This window comes from Dendrobates tinctorius, unplaced genomic scaffold (genome assembly GCF_039654945.1).
Source record: "Dendrobates tinctorius isolate UK_male_01 unplaced genomic scaffold, ASM3965494v1 ptg000070l, whole genome shotgun sequence".
Lineage (NCBI taxonomy): Eukaryota > Metazoa > Chordata > Amphibia > Anura > Dendrobatidae > Dendrobates > Dendrobates tinctorius.
In genome coordinates this window covers 81857173-81875245 of record NW_027361738.1, presented here as the reverse complement: position 1 = coordinate 81875245, position 18073 = coordinate 81857173, and the positions used below count along the sequence as shown (strand labels likewise).

Sequence of the window (18073 nt, the reverse complement as noted above, 5' to 3'; positions counted from 1 at the left end):
CGGCACCTGGCCCCCAGCGATGGAGGTGTGAGTGTCATTTTTTTTTTTTTTAATTGCAGCAGCAAATAAGGGGTATTTATGGGGCAGCATTAACCCTTGTGCAGCAATATATGGGGGGTATTTATGGAGCATCTTCTTGGGCCAGCATATGGGGGGGGGGCGTTTCTATAGAGCATCTTCTTGGACCACCATTGATCCTAGGCTTCAATAAGTTCCCATTTTTTTGTGGCAAAATTAGGGGGGGGGTCTGCTTATACACTGGTATATACGGTACTTATTTTCTGGAATAAAATATCAATAGTCTTATAAGGAAAAAAAAAAAGTTGGGGGCAAACTTGTTACAGGTGCGAGAAGTGAATCTTGCAGGGAAGATTTTTATAATAAAACTAGCAGTTTGTCCGTATAGGTGACACGTGTCTTGTAGTAATCCAATGTGTCAGCGCTGAGAAATCAAGCCTTGAAGCCACATGCAAATCAGTCTGCCAATGCATTGGGAGGGTGTCACTACTCTGTGCACTGACACACCCCGAATGCATTTTCATGCCAATCTGCATATGGTTTCAAACCTGGATTTTTCTGTTTCAGTAGTAAATTAGTTATTTTATACAAATTACATGGAAAAATGCCGAATAAAACATGATTTTTCAGTGTCCGGCACCTTGGGGAGGATTCCCTCTCGGGAATAGGCCAATTCTGCCACCAAATATAAAGAATGGCTACAGGTACATAATCTCAAAAGACTGAGCACAAAATATCCTGGATATGTATGGCTCAAACTCTATGACAATACATACGTGTGACTGTCCGGGCATGCTGAGAGCTGTAGTTTCTCAACAGCCGAGAAGTCACATGTCCCCGGAGCTGGAGATCATGCTCAGTACCTGCTGTCCATCCACAAGTCCCAGTTTTTCGGCCAGCTGTCTGTTGAGCTCCACCATGGTGTAGTCTGTAACTCTGCTGCGGTTCGCCATCCAACCGAGATAGACCCGCTGCTCCTCCCATGTCACCTCTAGAGCGCCGCCCTGGAGGAAACATGATAGCGTGCAATCAGCGGTCTGTGCTTCACCATGTACTGACTTTTTTTTTTTGGTTAAAACAAATAGCGTATCAACATAGACTGCTTATGAGGGGTGATCCTACCGACAGATTCCCTGCTCTCCCCTATGAGCGCCTTCTTCATCCAAACCAGAAACTCATTGACTGGCCCTGGAGACACGATGAATTGAACGGCACATCAGGAACGTCTATGGGGCTGCCCTTGTGGACTCACCACGGTGGTCCCTGCACGTGCATAGTTGTTTAGGGTATGTTCACACGTTTTTCAGACTTGCAAGTGGAAATAATTGAGTAATTGTTTCTCTCATGAGTTTTTGTTACTGTCTATAAATAAACCTCTTCACATGTGCTCGCATTGTGTATTTGGTGCATCTCTTGGCAGATAAAAGCAAAAGTTTAATTTGCTTCTTTTTTTACTTGCGTTTTTCTTACATATTTCCCCCACTTATTGGTCTGGGGGAAATCTGCAGCAGAACCCCTGTAAGGTTCTGTTCACACATTGCATTTTTCTTTGCAGGGAATCCTGCTGTCTCGGCAGTAAAGAATCTGCTTACACAATGCAGGTTTGGCTGCGGTTTTCTGGCACATTTGTCTCTTGTGCACGCTGATACACTTTAGTGCTTGTTGAGCTTGAGTTTTCTGCACCAAAAAAAGCAGAACCTGATACCGGCGTTCTTAATTTGTTGCTGCGTTTTTTTTTTTGCACTCATTGCTTTCTATGGATGAAAGAAAACGCTGAAAAAAAAAAAAAAAGTGCTGCAATTTATAAAAACTCAGCAGTTTTCCAATTCGGTCAGGAAAAAAAAAAAAAAGTGCGCGCATGAGATTTGTGATCTCTCGTCGCTTCGGCCGGTTCTGTAAAACGCAGCTTTCAATTTGCATAAAGAACGCAGCAAAAAAAAAAACCCCACCACGTGTGAACATAGCCTGAGAACTGACACGCTGCAGATATAATCTACCAGTCACAAATCAGCCACGTGTGCAGGAGACGGCAGGATTCTCGCTCCCTTCAAGTTTTGTGACAAATCTGCACTGAAAAAAAAAAAAAACCGCAATGTGTGCACGCGGCCTAAAGATCCCGAAGGTCGATCGTATCCGAGTAATATATAATCACTTGCAGAAATGAGAAAATCCCTTTAACGGGATCTTTCGGTACAGAACCAGTCCTTCAATTAAAAAACGAGTGCACTAATATGACCACACAGACAAAGCTGGCGCCCATTCACCGCACCTCGGTTTTCAGGAGCTAAATCACGTAAGCTCCGCACGAGCCGCCGCTGCAGCAGCCTCCCCTCCCCCAGCCTGGACGCCTCGCGCCACCATTACTCATTAACGTGGCTCTTTTCTCGGCTTCTCTTGGAGCAAAGGTTTTATGACAGGAGGACGGTGACGCCGCGGATCTCACGTACTCGCGGGGACGTTACGAAAAGCGATTAGATTCTGCAGGAAAAAAAAAAAAGACGGTTTTGTCTCACAGAATAAAATATTTAAAGGGGAACACACACACAAAAAGATGATGGAGGTCAAAGGGAGCGTGCAGAGCAATCTCTGAGCCGTGCCAAAGGGCTCCATGCTCCCTGCCTTCTACAAATCCAGATCTCACGTAGATATGACTCCAGCTGCTGCAGAACCACAACTCCCAGCATGCCCTAGCAGCAGCACGCTGGGAGATGTAGTTCTACAACAGGGACGACCAGACGCTCCTGCCTGCACAGTGAGGAGACATTGTGGCCCCCTGTATATAAGCTGGAGAGGAGGGGCCCCCAGTCACTGAGTGCACAGCCTGCAGGGGGTCGGCAGGGGACGCTCTCACCTGTTCCAGGCGCAGCTGTGCGCTGAGCTCGGGTGTCAGGCGCAGGAACGCATCCTTGGCGCCGGTGAGGGTCACGGTGACAGCCGCAGCCCCCGATATCCCCCCTCCCAGCATTCCCCACGGCGGCTCCGGCTCACAACATCACTCTCCAGTGCTGGGGACACACCGCTGCTGGAGCTCAGCATTCTACCACTTACAGGGGGGGACTGTTCACATTTATCAGTGAAACGCGAGTATAATAATAAACTTCGTCTGGGATAAATTCAAGATTATTCTACTTCTACAAAAAAACACACAAAGGGTATAATATAGGTGTGTATAATATTATTGTTGAAATTCAGAAAAAAAATTGTACATCCCCCCCCCTTCATTATTCTGCATGATGGTTCCTTCCGACCAATCAGATTTGTAGTTGGCGTTTCCGGGTTCTGTGTGGACACGTGATTTGCAGAGCGCGTCAGGCGTAGTAAATACAAGTGTCGCCACCTGTACGATTTAAGGCTATGTAAGGGCGGCCATCATTCCGAAGACCAAGAGCTTTAATAATCAAGCCAGAGGCTTCAGGAAAATGGTTCCTGCACAGGCAGACAGCGCAGTGATGGTATATTATGTGTAGGAGGTCAGTGATGGGAGTGAAAGAGGCCTGGAGTGTTAGGAGTGAAGAAGAAAATGACGGATCCCCGTTTGCAGATAGAAGTCCATCCGCACCACGAGCAGCGAAAGATCTGCGCCTCCCGGGCAAAGTACCGAGATGGACGGAATCCGAGAGCAGTCAAAGTGCGTGGAGTCATTTATTACAACGCTAAATGTGACACTGCAGTTTACTGAGGGATTAGAAACACCTGCACAGAGGACAGCGAGGACCTGGTACTTGTAGTCCTACAATACATGGAAATGGTGATACAGAGACAGTAATAATAGTGAGTGCAGCTCTGGAGTATAATACAGGATGTAACTCAGGATCAGTAATGTAATTATATACACAGTGACTGCACCAGCAGAATAGTGAGTGCAGCTCTGGAGTACAATACAGGATGTAACTCAGGATCAGTAATGTAATGTACACAGTGACTGCACCAGCAGAATAGTGAGTGCAGCTCTGGAGTACAATACAGGATGTAACTCAGGATCAGTAATGTAATGTATGTACACAGTGACTGCACCAGCAGAATAGTGAGTGCAGCTCTGGAGTATAATACAGGATGTAACTCAGGATCAGTAATGTAATGTACACAGTGACTGCACCAGCAGAATAGTGAGTGCAGCTCTGGGGTATAATACAGGAGGTAACTCAGGATCAGTAATGTATGTACACAGTGACTGCACCAGCAGAATAGTGAGTGCAGATCTGGAGTATAATACAGGGTGTAACTCAGCATCAGTAATGTAATGTATGTACACAGTGACTGCACCAGCAGAATAGTGAGTGCAGCTCTGGGGTATAATACAGGATGTAACTCAGGATCAGTAATGTAATGTACACAGTGACTGCACCAGCAGAATAGTGAGTGCAGCTCTGGGGTATAATACAGGAGGTAACTCAGGATCAGTAATGTATGTACACAGTGACTGCACCAGCAGAATAGTGAGTGCAGATCTGGAGTATAATACAGGGTGTAACTCAGCATCAGTAATGTAATGTATGTACACAGTGACTGCACCAGCAGAATAGTGAGTGCAGCTCTGGGGTATAATACAGGAGGTAACTCAGGATCAGTAATGTAATGTATGTACACAGTGACTGCACCAGCAGAATAGTGAGTGCAGCTCTGGAGTATAATACAGGATGTAACTCAGGTTCAGTAATGTAATGTATGTACACAGTGACTGCACCAGCAGAATAGTGAGTGGAGATCTGGAGTATAATACAGGGTGTAACTCAGCATCAGTAATGTAATGTATGTACACAGTGACTGCACCAGCAGAATAGTGAGTGCAGCTCTGGGGTATAATACAGGAGGTAACTCAGGATCTGTAATGTAATGTATGTACACAGTGACTGCACCAGCAGAATAGTGAGTGCAGCTCTGGGGTATAATACAGGATGTAACTCAGGATCAGTAATGTATGTACACAGTGACTGCACCAGCAGAATAGTGAGTGCAGCTCTGGGGTATAATACAGGAGGTAACTCAGGATCAGTAATGTAATGTATGTACACAGTGACTGCACCAGCAGAATAGTGAGTGCAGCTCTGGAGTATAATACAGGATGTAACTCAGGATCAGTAATGTAATGTATGTACACAGTGAATGCACCAGCAGAATAGTGAGTGCAGCTCTGGGGTATAATACAGGATGTAACTCAGGATCAGTAATGTATGTACACAGTGACTGCACCAGCAGAATAGTGAGTGCAGCTCTGCAGTATAATACAGGATGTAACTCAGGATCAGTAATGTAATGAATGTACACAGTGACTGCACCAGCAGAATAGTGAGTGCAGCTCTGCAGTATAATACAGGATGTAACTCAGGATCAGTAATGTATGTACACAGTGACTGCACCAGCAGAATAGTGAGTGCAGCTCTGGAGTATAATACAGGATGTAACTCAGGATCAGTAATGTATGTACACAGTGACTGCACCAGCAGAATAGTGAGTGCAGCTCTGGAGTATAATACAGGATGTAACTCAGGATCAGTAATGTAATGAATGTACACAGTGACTGCACCAGCAGAATAGTGAGTGCAGCTCTGGAGTATAATACAGGATGTAACTCAGGATCAGTAATGTATGTACACAGTGACTGCACCAGCAGAATAGTGAGTGCAGCTCTGGAGTATAATACAGGATGTAACTCAGGATCAGTAATGTATGTACACAGTGACTGCACCAGCAGAATAGTGAGTGCAGCTCTGCAGTATAATACATGGTGTAACTCAGGATCAGTAATGTATGTACACAGTGACTGCACCAGCAGAATAGTGAGTGCAGCTCTGGAGTATAATACAGGATGTAACTCAGGATCAGTAATGTAATGTATGTACACAGTGACTGCACCAGCAGAATAGTGAGTGCAGCTCTGGAGTATAATACAGGAGGTAACTCAGGATCAGTAATGTAATGTATGTACACAGTGACTGCACCAGCAGAATAGTGAGTGCAGCTCTGGAGTATAATACAGGATGTAACTCAGGATCAGTAATGTAATGTATGTACACAGTGACTGCACCAGCAGAATAGTGAGTGCAGCTCTGGGGTATAATACAGGATGTAACTCAGGATCAGTAATGTAATGTATGTACACAGTGACTGCACCAGCAGAATAGTGAGTGCAGCTCTGGAGTATAATACAGGATGTAACTCAGGATCAGTAATGTAATGTATGTACACAGTGACTGCACCAGCAGAATAGTGAGTGCAGCTCTGGGGTATAATACAGGATGTAACTCAGGATCAGTAATGTAATGTATGTACACAGTGACTGCACCAGCAGAATAGTGAGTGCAGCTCTGGAGTATAATACAGGATGTAACTCAGGATCAGTAATGTAATGAATGTACACAGTGACTGCACCAGCAGAATAGTGAGTGCAGCTCTGGAGTATAATACAGGATGTAACTCAGGATCAGTAATGTAATGAATGTACACAGTGACTGCACCAGCAGAATAGTGAGTGCAGCTCTGGAGTATAACACAGGATGTAGCTGAGGATCAGTAATGTAATGTACGGTATGTACACAGTGACTGCACCAGCAGAATAGTGAGTGCAGCTCTGGAGTATAATACAGGATGTAACTCAGGATCAGTAATGTAATGAATGTACACAGTGACTGCACCAGCAGAATAGTGAGTGCAGCTCTGGAGTATAATACAGGATGTAACTCAGGATCAGTAATGTAATGAATGTACACAGTGACTGCACCAGCAGAATAGTGAGTGCAGCTCTGCAGTATAATACAGGATGTAACTCAGGATCAGTAATGTATGTACACAGTGACTGCACCAGCAGAATAGTGAGTGCAGCTCTGGAGTATAATACAGGATGTAACTCAGGATCAGTAATGTATGTACACAGTGACTGCACCAGCAGAATAGTGAGTGCAGCTCTGGAGTATAATACAGGATGTAACTCAGGATCAGTAATGTAATGAATGTACACAGTGACTGCACCAGCAGAATAGTGAGTGCAGCTCTGGAGTATAATACAGGATGTAACTCAGGATCAGTAATGTATGTACACAGTGACTGCACCAGCAGAATAGTGAGTGCAGCTCTGGAGTATAATACAGGATGTAACTCAGGATCAGTAATGTATGTACACAGTGACTGCACCAGCAGAATAGTGAGTGCAGCTCTGCAGTATAATACATGGTGTAACTCAGGATCAGTAATGTATGTACACAGTGACTGCACCAGCAGAATAGTGAGTGCAGCTCTGGAGTATAATACAGGATGTAACTCAGGATCAGTAATGTAATGTATGTACACAGTGACTGCACCAGCAGAATAGTGAGTGCAGCTCTGGAGTATAATACAGGAGGTAACTCAGGATCAGTAATGTAATGTATGTACACAGTGACTGCACCAGCAGAATAGTGAGTGCAGCTCTGGAGTATAATACAGGATGTAACTCAGGATCAGTAATGTAATGTATGTACACAGTGACTGCACCAGCAGAATAGTGAGTGCAGCTCTGGGGTATAATACAGGATGTAACTCAGGATCAGTAATGTAATGTATGTACACAGTGACTGCACCAGCAGAATAGTGAGTGCAGCTCTGGAGTATAATACAGGATGTAACTCAGGATCAGTAATGTAATGTATGTACACAGTGACTGCACCAGCAGAATAGTGAGTGCAGCTCTGGGGTATAATACAGGATGTAACTCAGGATCAGTAATGTAATGTATGTACACAGTGACTGCACCAGCAGAATAGTGAGTGCAGCTCTGGAGTATAATACAGGATGTAACTCAGGATCAGTAATGTAATGAATGTACACAGTGACTGCACCAGCAGAATAGTGAGTGCAGCTCTGGAGTATAATACAGGATGTAACTCAGGATCAGTAATGTAATGAATGTACACAGTGACTGCACCAGCAGAATAGTGAGTGCAGCTCTGGAGTATAACACAGGATGTAGCTGAGGATCAGTAATGTAATGTACGGTATGTACACAGTGACTGCACCAGCAGAATAGTGAGTGCAGCTCTGGAGTATAATACAGGATGTAACTCAGGATCAGTAATGTAATGAATGTACACAGTGACTGCACCAGCAGAATAGTGAGTGCAGCTCTGGAGTATAATACAGGATGTAACTCAGGATCAGTAATGTAATGAATGTACACAGTGACTGCACCAGCAGAATAGTGAGTGCAGCTCTGGGGTATAATACAGGATGTAACTCAGGATCAGTAATGTAATGTATGTACACAGTGACTGCACCAGCAGAATAGTGAGTGCAGCTCTGGAGTATAATGCAGGATGTAACTCAGGATCAGTAATGTATGTACACAGTGACTGCACCAGCAGAATAGTGAGTGCAGCTCTGGAGTATAATACAGGATGTAACTCAGGATCAGTAATGTATGTACACAGTGACTGCACCAGCAGAATAGTGAGTGCAGCTCTGGAGTATAATACAGGATGTAACTCCGGATCAGTAATGTATGTACACAGTGACTGCACCGGCAGAATAGTGAGTGCAGCTCTGGAGTATAATACAGGATGTAACTCAGGATCAGTAATGTAATGTATGTACACAGTGACTGCACCAGCAGAATAGTGAGTGCAGCTCTGGGGTATAATACAGGATGTAACTCAGGATCAGTAATGTATGTACACAGTGACTGCAACAGCAGAATAGTGAGTGCAGCTCTGGAGTATAATACAGGATGTAACTCAGGATCAGTAATGTAATGTATGTACACAGTGACTGCACCAGCAGAATAGTGAGTGCAGCTCTGGAGTATAACACAGGATGTAACTCAGGATCAGTAATGTAATGTATGTACACAGTGACTGCACCAGCAGAATAGTGAGTGCAGCTCTGGAGTATAACACAGGATGTAACTCAGGATCAGTAATGTAATGTATGTACACAGTGACTCCACCAGCAGAATAGTGAGTGCAGCTCTGGAGTATAACACAGGATGTAACTCAGGATCAGTAATGTAATGTATGTACACCGTGACTGCAGCAGAATAGTGAGTGCAGCTCTGGAGTATAATACAGGATGTAACTCAGGATCAGTAATGTAATGTATGTACACAGTGACTGCACCAGCAGAATAGTGAGTGCAGCTCTGGAGTATAATACAGGATGTAACTCAGGATCAGTAATGTAATGTATGTACACAGTGACTGCACCAGCAGAATAGTGAGTGCAGCTCTGGAGTATAATACAGGATGTAACTCAGGATCAGTAATGTATGTACACATTGACTGCACCAGCAGAATAGTGAGTGCAGCTCTGGAGGATAATACAGGATGTAACTCAGGATCAGTAATGTAATGTATGTACACAGTGACTGCAGCTCTGGAGTATAATACAGGAGGTAACTCAGGATGAGCAATGTAATGTATGTACACAGTGACTGCACCAGCAGAATAGTGAGTGAAGCACTGAATTATAATACAGGAGGTAACTCAGGATCAGTAATGTATTGTATGTACACAGTGACTGCACCAGCAGAATAGTGAGTGCAGCTCTGGAGTATAATACAGGAAGTAACTCAGGATCAGTAATGTAATGTATGTATAAAGTACAGTGACTGCACCAGCAGAATAGTGAGTGCAGCTCTGGAGTATAATACAGGAGGTAACTCAGGATCAGTAATGTATGTACACAGTGACTGCACCAGCAGAATAGTGAGTACAGCTCTGGAGTATAATACAGGATGTAACTCAGGATCAGTAATGTAATGTATGTACACAGTGACTGCACCAGCAGAATAGTGAGTGCAGCTCTGGAGGATAATAGAGGAGGTAACTCAGAATCAGTAATGTAATGTATGTACACAGTGACTGCACCAGCAGAATAGTGAGTGCAGCTCTGGGGTATAATACAGGATGTAACTCAGGATCAGTAATGTATGTACACAGTGACAGCACCAGCAGAATAGTGAGTACAGCTCTGGAGTATAATACAGGAGGTAACTCAGGATCAGTAATGTAATGTATGTACACAGTGACTGCACCAGCAGAATAGTGAGTGCAGCTCTGGTGTATAATACAGGATGTAACTCGGTAATGTATGTAGACAGTGACTCCTATATATGTAGAATAATGTCATTACATAGACTGTGCCCCTTGGGTGGGTTTCTATAGTGCTCAGTACCTTTCTTTGCCCTCTCATCTCTAGGTGTACACGATTAATCTGGAGTCTCGGTATTTGCTGGTGCAGGGGGTCCCGGCCATTGGTGTTATGAAGGAACTGATTGAGCAGTTTGCACTTTTTGGAGCAGTAGCAGAATACAATCCGCTGGATGAATACCCGGCCGAGCAGTTCACAGAGGTCTACCTCATTAAGTTCCAGCGGTTACAGAGCGCACGGTGAGACTCGGGCAGCGGCTTTCTTCTGTATCAGGATCTTTCACTTTATACCTTCCCTTTCTAGTAGAGACCCCCTAATGTTACCTGGAGAGGAGAGACTACACCAGGGATGGGACCCCAGACAGGTGGAGATCCACTGTACTTAGTACTGGGTGGTGACAAGGCGATGGGGGGAATGGTGACTTATTAGGACTGTCACTCCAGTGTTATAATACGCTGTTCCATGATGATTGATGGCTTGCCCACCCTCCCAGTTATTTAATTTGGAAACTCGCTGTTCTCTTACTGGGAATATCCCTTTAAGAATCAGACGTCACTGGTCCAATCGGGGATCAAACATTCCTGTCTGTGAGCAGATTAGCGAAGAATGTTCATCACAAATACACGGCTGGATTTCCAAAACATAAGAATACACCCCCCCATCCCCCTCTCCTAGGATCGGCAGCCCCCCCGGGGAATAGTCAAAGACCGTTGTCTTTTTTGGAGGGTAATTGTGTCGCATCTGAATACATCGACCTTCGGGTCAGAGACGTAGCTGATGTGTCCCTGCTATGGAAGGGTCCGGTGGAGGGGATCCAGAAGTTTTGTGGGTCCCTAAATACCAATAACATTGGACTCAAATTTGCATTTGAAATTCATGAACAAAAACTCGTTCCTGGATCCTCTGAAACAGGGGATGGGCCATTACAAGCTGCCATTTTTTGTAAGCCAACTGCTACAAATTCATTTTTAAAGTGGAATAGCCGCCGTCCAGTTTGTTCTGATAAAAGGGACTTCATCCAGCGATTAAGGGACAAAGGTTCTTTGGTAGGGGGCACCCCGATTCTTTGGTAAGAGAAGCTTCCCAACACTTTCGGGTCGGAAAGAGAAGATCACGCACCTAATATCAACATTTGATAAATGGGCCAGCAGTGATGAACGAACGTGCTCACATAAGGCGTTATCTGAGCATGCTCAGTGCTAATCAAGTGTCTTCAGAGTGCTCACATACTCTGTTCCAGTCCCCGCGGCTGCGTGTCTCACAGCTATTAGACAGTCAGAAAACATGCACGGATTTCCTGTTTGTTAGGGAATCCCTGTATATACTGCGGTTGTCGAATAGCTACGAGACATACAGCCACGGCGACTCGAACATATTATTCGAGCACGCCAGAGACACTCTTAGCACCCGAGCATGCTCAGATAACACCATGTGCCAGCACGTTCTCCCATCTCTAATCCCTACCTCTTGTGTTGATTGCCTAAAATACCCATCACATACCTGTCATACTGATGACATTGCTGATATTTTATCATATAGTCATATCACCATTGTGGGCATAAGTCTCCAGAGGCATGACGCACTGGAGGCAGGACAGGAAATACTGCGGCGCATCCATCCTATGATACCGCAGTGGAGTCTCCAGAAACACGACACGCCGGAGGCAGGACGGGAAATACTCCGGTGCATTCATCCTGTGATACCGTAGCGTCACGGGTGTGTCAGATGCAACAGACTGTCGCTCTGCATCTGGCTCCAGAAGGTCTCAGCGTTTGGCATTACAGACGCCTCCTTAATCCTTCTGACTCTTGTACCCAGCGTCAACCCCCCTCCGGCTCTAGATGACACACCTGGACCTGGGTGTTTATAAATTCCCAGTCTGCTGCAGAGAGTTTCCGGTGATATTCACATTTTTCCCTTGTGAAGGCTTGGAGCTATAGCTGTCTGCTAAATTCCTCTCTGGAGCTGTTTGAGGATGTTTGGTGATACCTCTCTGAGACTGCTCAAGCTAAGTTCATTCCCCTTGTCTACCTTTTTTTCTTTTGTTTACAGTGGGGACAGACCAGTGCTCATCTCACCCCCTCCCTAGCTCTAGGGACATACAGGGCTTAGGCCTCTTTCACACTTCAGTTTTTTTACGTCAGTCAAATTCCGCCCTTGTTTGAAAAAAAAAAATGTATTTTTTTTTTTTTTCCCGGAATCCGTTATTTTTTTTTTCATAGACTTACATAAGTGCCGGATTGTGACGGATGGTCATCCGTTGCTTCCGTTATTTGACGGATCCGTTGGTATTTCAGCGTCCGTGTGGAGTAGACGGACATAGTAATGTTTTTTTGTCGTTGGCGGGCCCGCTTTCTTAAACTGCGCATGCCCAAAAAATCTTCTATTCATGTAATTTAACCCTAAACGCCGGAAAAAAAAAATCTCTCTCTCTCGATGTGAGATGGGAACATCCCTTTAATTCCATGGTTTCTCTCTTTACTCTTTAGAGTTGCCAAACGGAAATTAGATGAAAACAGTTTCTTCGGAGGAATCCTTCATGTCTGCTACGCTCCAGAGTTTGAGAGTGTTCAAGAGACCAGAGAAAAACTTCAAGATAGAAGACGATACGTGGCACGAGCTACAGATGATAGAGGTCAGTTATATCCTCACACATTGGTGATATATTCTTGTCCATAGGAGCAGTATTATAGTAGTTATATTCTTGTACATAGGAGCAGTATTATAGTAGTTATATTCTTGTACATAGGGGCAGTATTATAGTAGTTATATTCTTGTCCATAGGGGCAGTATTATAGTAGATATATTCTTGTACATAGGAGCAGTATTATAGTAGATATATTCTTGTACATAGGGCAGTATTATAGTAGTTATATTCTTGTACATAGGAGCAGTATTATAGTAGTTATATTCATGTACATAAGAGCAGTATTATAGTAGTTATATTCTTGTACATAGGGGCAGTATTATAGTAGATATATTCTTGTACATAGGGCAGTATTATAGTAGTTATATTCTTGTACATAGGAGCAGTATTATAGTAGTTATATTCATGTACATAGGGAGCAGTATTATAGTAGTTATATTCTTGTACATAGGGGCAGTATTATAGTAGTTATATTCTTGTACATAGGAGCAGTATTATAGTAGTTATATTCTTGTACATAGGGACAGTATTATAGTAGTTATATTCTTGTACATAGGGGCAGTATTATAGTAGTTATATTCTTGTACATAGGGGGCAGTATTATAGTAGTTATATTCTTGTACATAGGGGCAGTATTATAGTAGTTATATTCTTGTATATAGGGAGCAGTATTATAGTAGTTATATTCTTGTACATAGGGAGCAGTATTATAGTAGTTATACTGGCCCCTATGTACAAGAATATAACTACTATAATACTGCTCCCTATGTACAAGAATATAACTACTAAAATACTGCCCCTATGTACAAGAATATAACTACTAAAATACTGCCCCTATGTACAAGAATATAACTACTATAATACTGCCCCCTATGTACAAGAATATAACTACTATAATACTGCCCCTATGTACAAGAATATAACTACTATAATACTGTCCCTATGTACATGAATATAACTACTATAATACTGCTTCTATCTACTATAATACTGCTCCTATGTACAAGAATATAACTACTATAATACTGCTCCCTATATACAAGAATATAACTACTATAATACTGCTCCCTATGTACAAGAATATAACTACTATAATACTGCTCCCTATGTACAAGAATATAACTACTATAATACTGCCCCTATGTACAAGAATATAACTACTATAATACTGGCCCCTATGTACAAGAATATTATAGTAGTTATATTCTTGTACATAGGGGCAGTATTATAGTAGTTATATTCTTGTACATAGGGAGCAGTATTATAGTAGTTATATTCTTGTATATAGGGAGCAGTATTATAGTAGTTATATTCTTGTACATAGGAGCAGTATTATAGTAGATAGAAGCAGTATTATAGTAGTTATATTCATGTACATAGGGACAGTATTATAGTAGTTATATTCTTGTACATAGGGGCAGTATTATAGTAGTTATATTCTTGTACATGTGGGTAGTATTATAGTAGTTATATTCTTGTACATAGGGGCAGTATTATAGTAGTTATATTGTTGTACATAGGGAGCAGTATTATAGTAGTTATATTCTTGTTCATAGGGGCAGTATTATAGTAGTTATATTCTTGTACATAGGGGGCAGTATTATAGTAGTTATATTCTTGTACATAGGGGCAGTATTATAGTAGTTATATTCTTGTATATAGGGAGCAGTATTATAGTAGTTATATTGTTGTACATAGGGAGCAGTATTATAGTAGTTATATTCTTGTACATTGGGGGCAGTATTACATATTTGTATGAATGTCAAACTGTTTGTCATGTTACCTGTACATTGCACTGTTCATCTTTAGACCCTAACATCCATATATTATTACTCAAGGCTATCAAGGTAAAGAAAAAAGAAAAGACATATCAGAGAAATCTGGTTCGGTGTCTGCATCTGTGGAGTCCAAATTTGTGAGCGCCTCCACGTGGGGCCCTGTTCCGCAGCCTGATGATTTTTCACCCCTCCAGCCATATGTGACTCCTGAACCCTACCAGGAATACAGTTCGACTTCAGGCACTGATAAGTTGCCTTCCGGGGGCTCCGTCCATCCCCCACCCTGCAACAGACTAGAGGAAACGAGCAATCCAGCGCAAGTGCTTGTGAGGAGCAGCGCTGCCCGGTTTATGCCAAGGACGACCCAGCTTCAGGAGCGCCAGAGGAGACGGGAGGCCAGTTTGGCACTTTCTCTATCTCTTTCCGATTCCCCAGAGATCGTAATGGGACCAAAACTTCCCGCACTGCCAAAGTTAGATCTGGAGGATGATTCCCTAAACGCCTCTGCCAAATTAATAACCGATAAACTAAAAGAGGTGTGTATATAGGCGATCCTGGAAGCTACATCGGCGCGGTCTTATTTATTACACACTTGTATAGCGTATACTGAAACCGTGAGCAGCCCTATTTAATATTGTGCTTGTATGCCAAGATATAAAGACACAAGGTTATAGGGCTGAGGCTGCACTACTGAAAGAATGTGATTGTGGCCCGTGGTTGATTTCCACCTGCAACTAGTTTTCGGATTGCACTTTTTTTGCCCCTGTTACAATATCCATAACTTTTTTTTTTTTTTTCTTTTTTCATTCGACAGGCGTACCAGGGCTTGTTGTTTGCAGGACAAGTTGTAGCTTTGAATGGAACCATTGATTTTACCATATAATATGGAGAAAAAAAAAATTCCCATTGGGGTGGAAAAAAAATGTAAAAAAAAATATTTTTTTTTAACCCCTTCATGACCCAGCCTATTTTGACCTTAATGACCTGGCCATTTTTTGCAATTCTGACCAGTGTCCCTTTATGAGGTAATAACTCTGGAACGCTTCAACGCATCCTAGCGATTCTGAGATTGTTTTTTCGTGACATATTGGGCTTCATGTTAGTGGTAAATTTAGATCGATAATTTTTGCGTTTATTTGTGAAAAAATCAGAAATTTGGCGAAAATTTTGAAAATTTCGCAATTTTCAAATTTTGAATTTTTATTCTGTTAAACTAGAGAGTTAAGTGACACAAAATAGTTACTAAATAACATTTCCCACATGTCTACTTTACATCAGCACAATTTTGGAAGCAAAATATTTTTTTATTAGGAAGTTATAAGGGTTAAAAGTTGACCAGTGATTTCTCATTTTTACAACAAAATTTACAAAAAACATTTTTTTTAGGGACCACCTCACATTTGAAGTCACTTTGAGGGGTCTATATGGCAGAAAATACCCAAAAGTGACACCATTCTAAAAACTGCACCCCTCAAGCTACTCAAAACTACATTCAAGAAGATTATTAACCCTTTAGGTGTTTCACAGGAACTAAAGCAACATGGAAGGAAAAAAAGGACATTTTAATTTTTCCAACAAAAATTTTCTTTCAGCATCAATTTTTTCATTTTCACATGGGCAACAGGATAAAATGGATCCTAAAATTTGTTGGGCAATTTCCCCTGAGTACACCGATACCTCATATGTGGTCAAAAACCACTGTTTGGGCGCACGGCAGGGCTCAGAAGGGAAGGAGTGCCATTTGACTTTTTGAATGGAAAATATGCTGGAATATTTAGCTCTTGCCATGTCGCGTTTGGAGAGTCGCTGTGTGCCTAAACACTGGAGCTCCCCCACAAGTGACCCCATTTTGGAAACTAGACCCCCCAAGGAACTTATCTAGATGCAAAGTGATCACTTTGAACCCCCAGGTGCTTCTCAAATTGATCCGTAAAAAAAAAAAAAGTACTTTTTTTCACAAAAATTATCTTTTAGCCTCAGTTTTTTCATTTTCACATGGGCAACAGGATAAAATGGATCCTAAAATTTGTTGGGCAATTTCTCCTGAGTACACCGATACCTCATATGTGGTCATAAACCACTGTTTGGGCGCACGGCAGGGCCCGGAAGGGAAGGAGCGCCATTTGACTTTTTGAATGGAAAATTAGCTCCAATCGTTATCGGACACCATGTCGCGTTTGGAGATCCCCTGTGTGCCTAAACATTGGAGCTCCCCCACAAGTGACACCATTTTGGAAACTAGACCCCCGAAGGAACTTATCTAGATGTGTAGTGATCACTTTGAACCCCCAAGTGCTTCACAAAAGTTTATAACATAGAGCAGTGAAAATAAAAAATCATTTTTTTTCCTCAAAAATGATTTTTTAGCACGCTATTTTTTATTTTCACAAGGGTAACAGGAGAAATTGGACCCCAAAAAAAGTTGTTGTCCAGTTTGTCCTGAGTATGCTGGTACCCCATATGTGGGGGGGGGGGGCACTGTTTGGGTGCACGGCAGGGCGCAGAAGGGAATGAGCGCCATTTGACTTTTTGAAATGAAAATTAGCTCCAATCGTTAGTGGACACCATGTCGTGTTTGGAGAGCCCCTGTGTGCCTTAACTTTGGAGCTCCCCCACATATGACCCCATTTTGGAAACTAGACCCCCTAAGGAACTTATCTAGATGCATAGTGAGCACTTTGAACCCCCAGGTGATTCACAGAAGTTTATAATGCAGAGCAGTGAAAATAAAAAATCTTTTTTTTTCCTAAAAAAAATTTTTTTAGTTGACAATTTTTTATTTTCACAAGGGTACTAGGATAAATTGGACCCCAAAAGTTGTTGTCCAGTTTGTCCTGAGTACGCTGGTACCCCATATGTGGGGGGAACCATTGTTTGGGCACACGTCAAGGCTCGGAATGGAAGTAGTGACGTTTTGAAATGCAGACTTTGATGGAATAGTCTGCGGTCGTCATTACGTTTGCAGAGCCCCTGATGTGCCTAAACAGTGGAAACCCCCCACAAGTGACCCCATTTTGGAAACTAGACCTTCCAAGGAACGTATGTAAGATGTGTTGCACCGTTTGACTTTTTGAACGCAAAATTGGCTGGAATCAATGGTTGCACCATGTCGCGTTTGGCGACCCCCTGATGTGCCTAAACAGTGGAAACCCCTCAATTCTAACTCCAACCCTAACCCCAACACACCCCTAAACACATCCCTAACCCTAATTCCAACCCTCTTTCCAACCCTAACCCTCTTTCCAACCCTAACCCTCTTTCCAACCCTAACCCTCTTTCCAACCCTAACCCTCTTTTCAACCCTAACCCTAATGGAAAAATAAAAATATTTTCTTTATTTTATTAGTTCTGCCTACCTATGGGGGTGATAATCGGGGGGTTTATTTACTTTTTCTTTCATTTTGATCACTGTGAGAGTGATCAAAATGAAAGAATGGAATCTGCAGCCGGCAGATTCGGGCGGGCGCACTGCGCATGCGCCCGCCATTTTCTAAGATGGCGGCGCCCATGAACCG

The 18073-nt window shown here is 42.8% G+C and overlaps 2 protein-coding genes across 4 annotated transcripts in view; one reads left to right on the top strand and one right to left on the bottom strand.

Moving 5' to 3' along the window:
* Nucleotides 1-3028, bottom strand: part of PEX1 (peroxisomal biogenesis factor 1) — a 68763-nt gene extending 65735 nt beyond the window's left edge. The window contains exons 1-2 of one of the 2 annotated variants that reach the window (XM_073582018.1): nucleotides 2870-3028; nucleotides 882-1022 (exon numbers count right to left, since the gene is read on the bottom strand). In XM_073582018.1, coding sequence (XP_073438119.1) covers nucleotides 882-1022; nucleotides 2870-2983 — 255 coding nt within the window. In that variant the 5' untranslated portion in view covers nucleotides 2984-3028. The remainder of the gene's footprint in view (nucleotides 1-881; nucleotides 1023-2869) is intronic. The other variant, XM_073582017.1, reaches the window with a different exon arrangement.
* A 304-nt stretch (nucleotides 3029-3332) lies between these two features.
* RBM48 (RNA binding motif protein 48) overlaps nucleotides 3333-18073 on the top strand; it is a 16599-nt gene continuing 1858 nt past the window's right edge. The window contains exons 1-4 of one of the 2 annotated variants that reach the window (XM_073582014.1): nucleotides 3333-3646; nucleotides 10182-10372; nucleotides 12623-12768; nucleotides 14619-15094. In XM_073582014.1, coding sequence (XP_073438115.1) covers nucleotides 3539-3646; nucleotides 10182-10372; nucleotides 12623-12768; nucleotides 14619-15094 — 921 coding nt within the window. In that variant the 5' untranslated portion in view covers nucleotides 3333-3538. The remainder of the gene's footprint in view (nucleotides 3647-10181; nucleotides 10373-12622; nucleotides 12769-14618; nucleotides 15095-18073) is intronic. The other variant, XM_073582015.1, reaches the window with a different exon arrangement.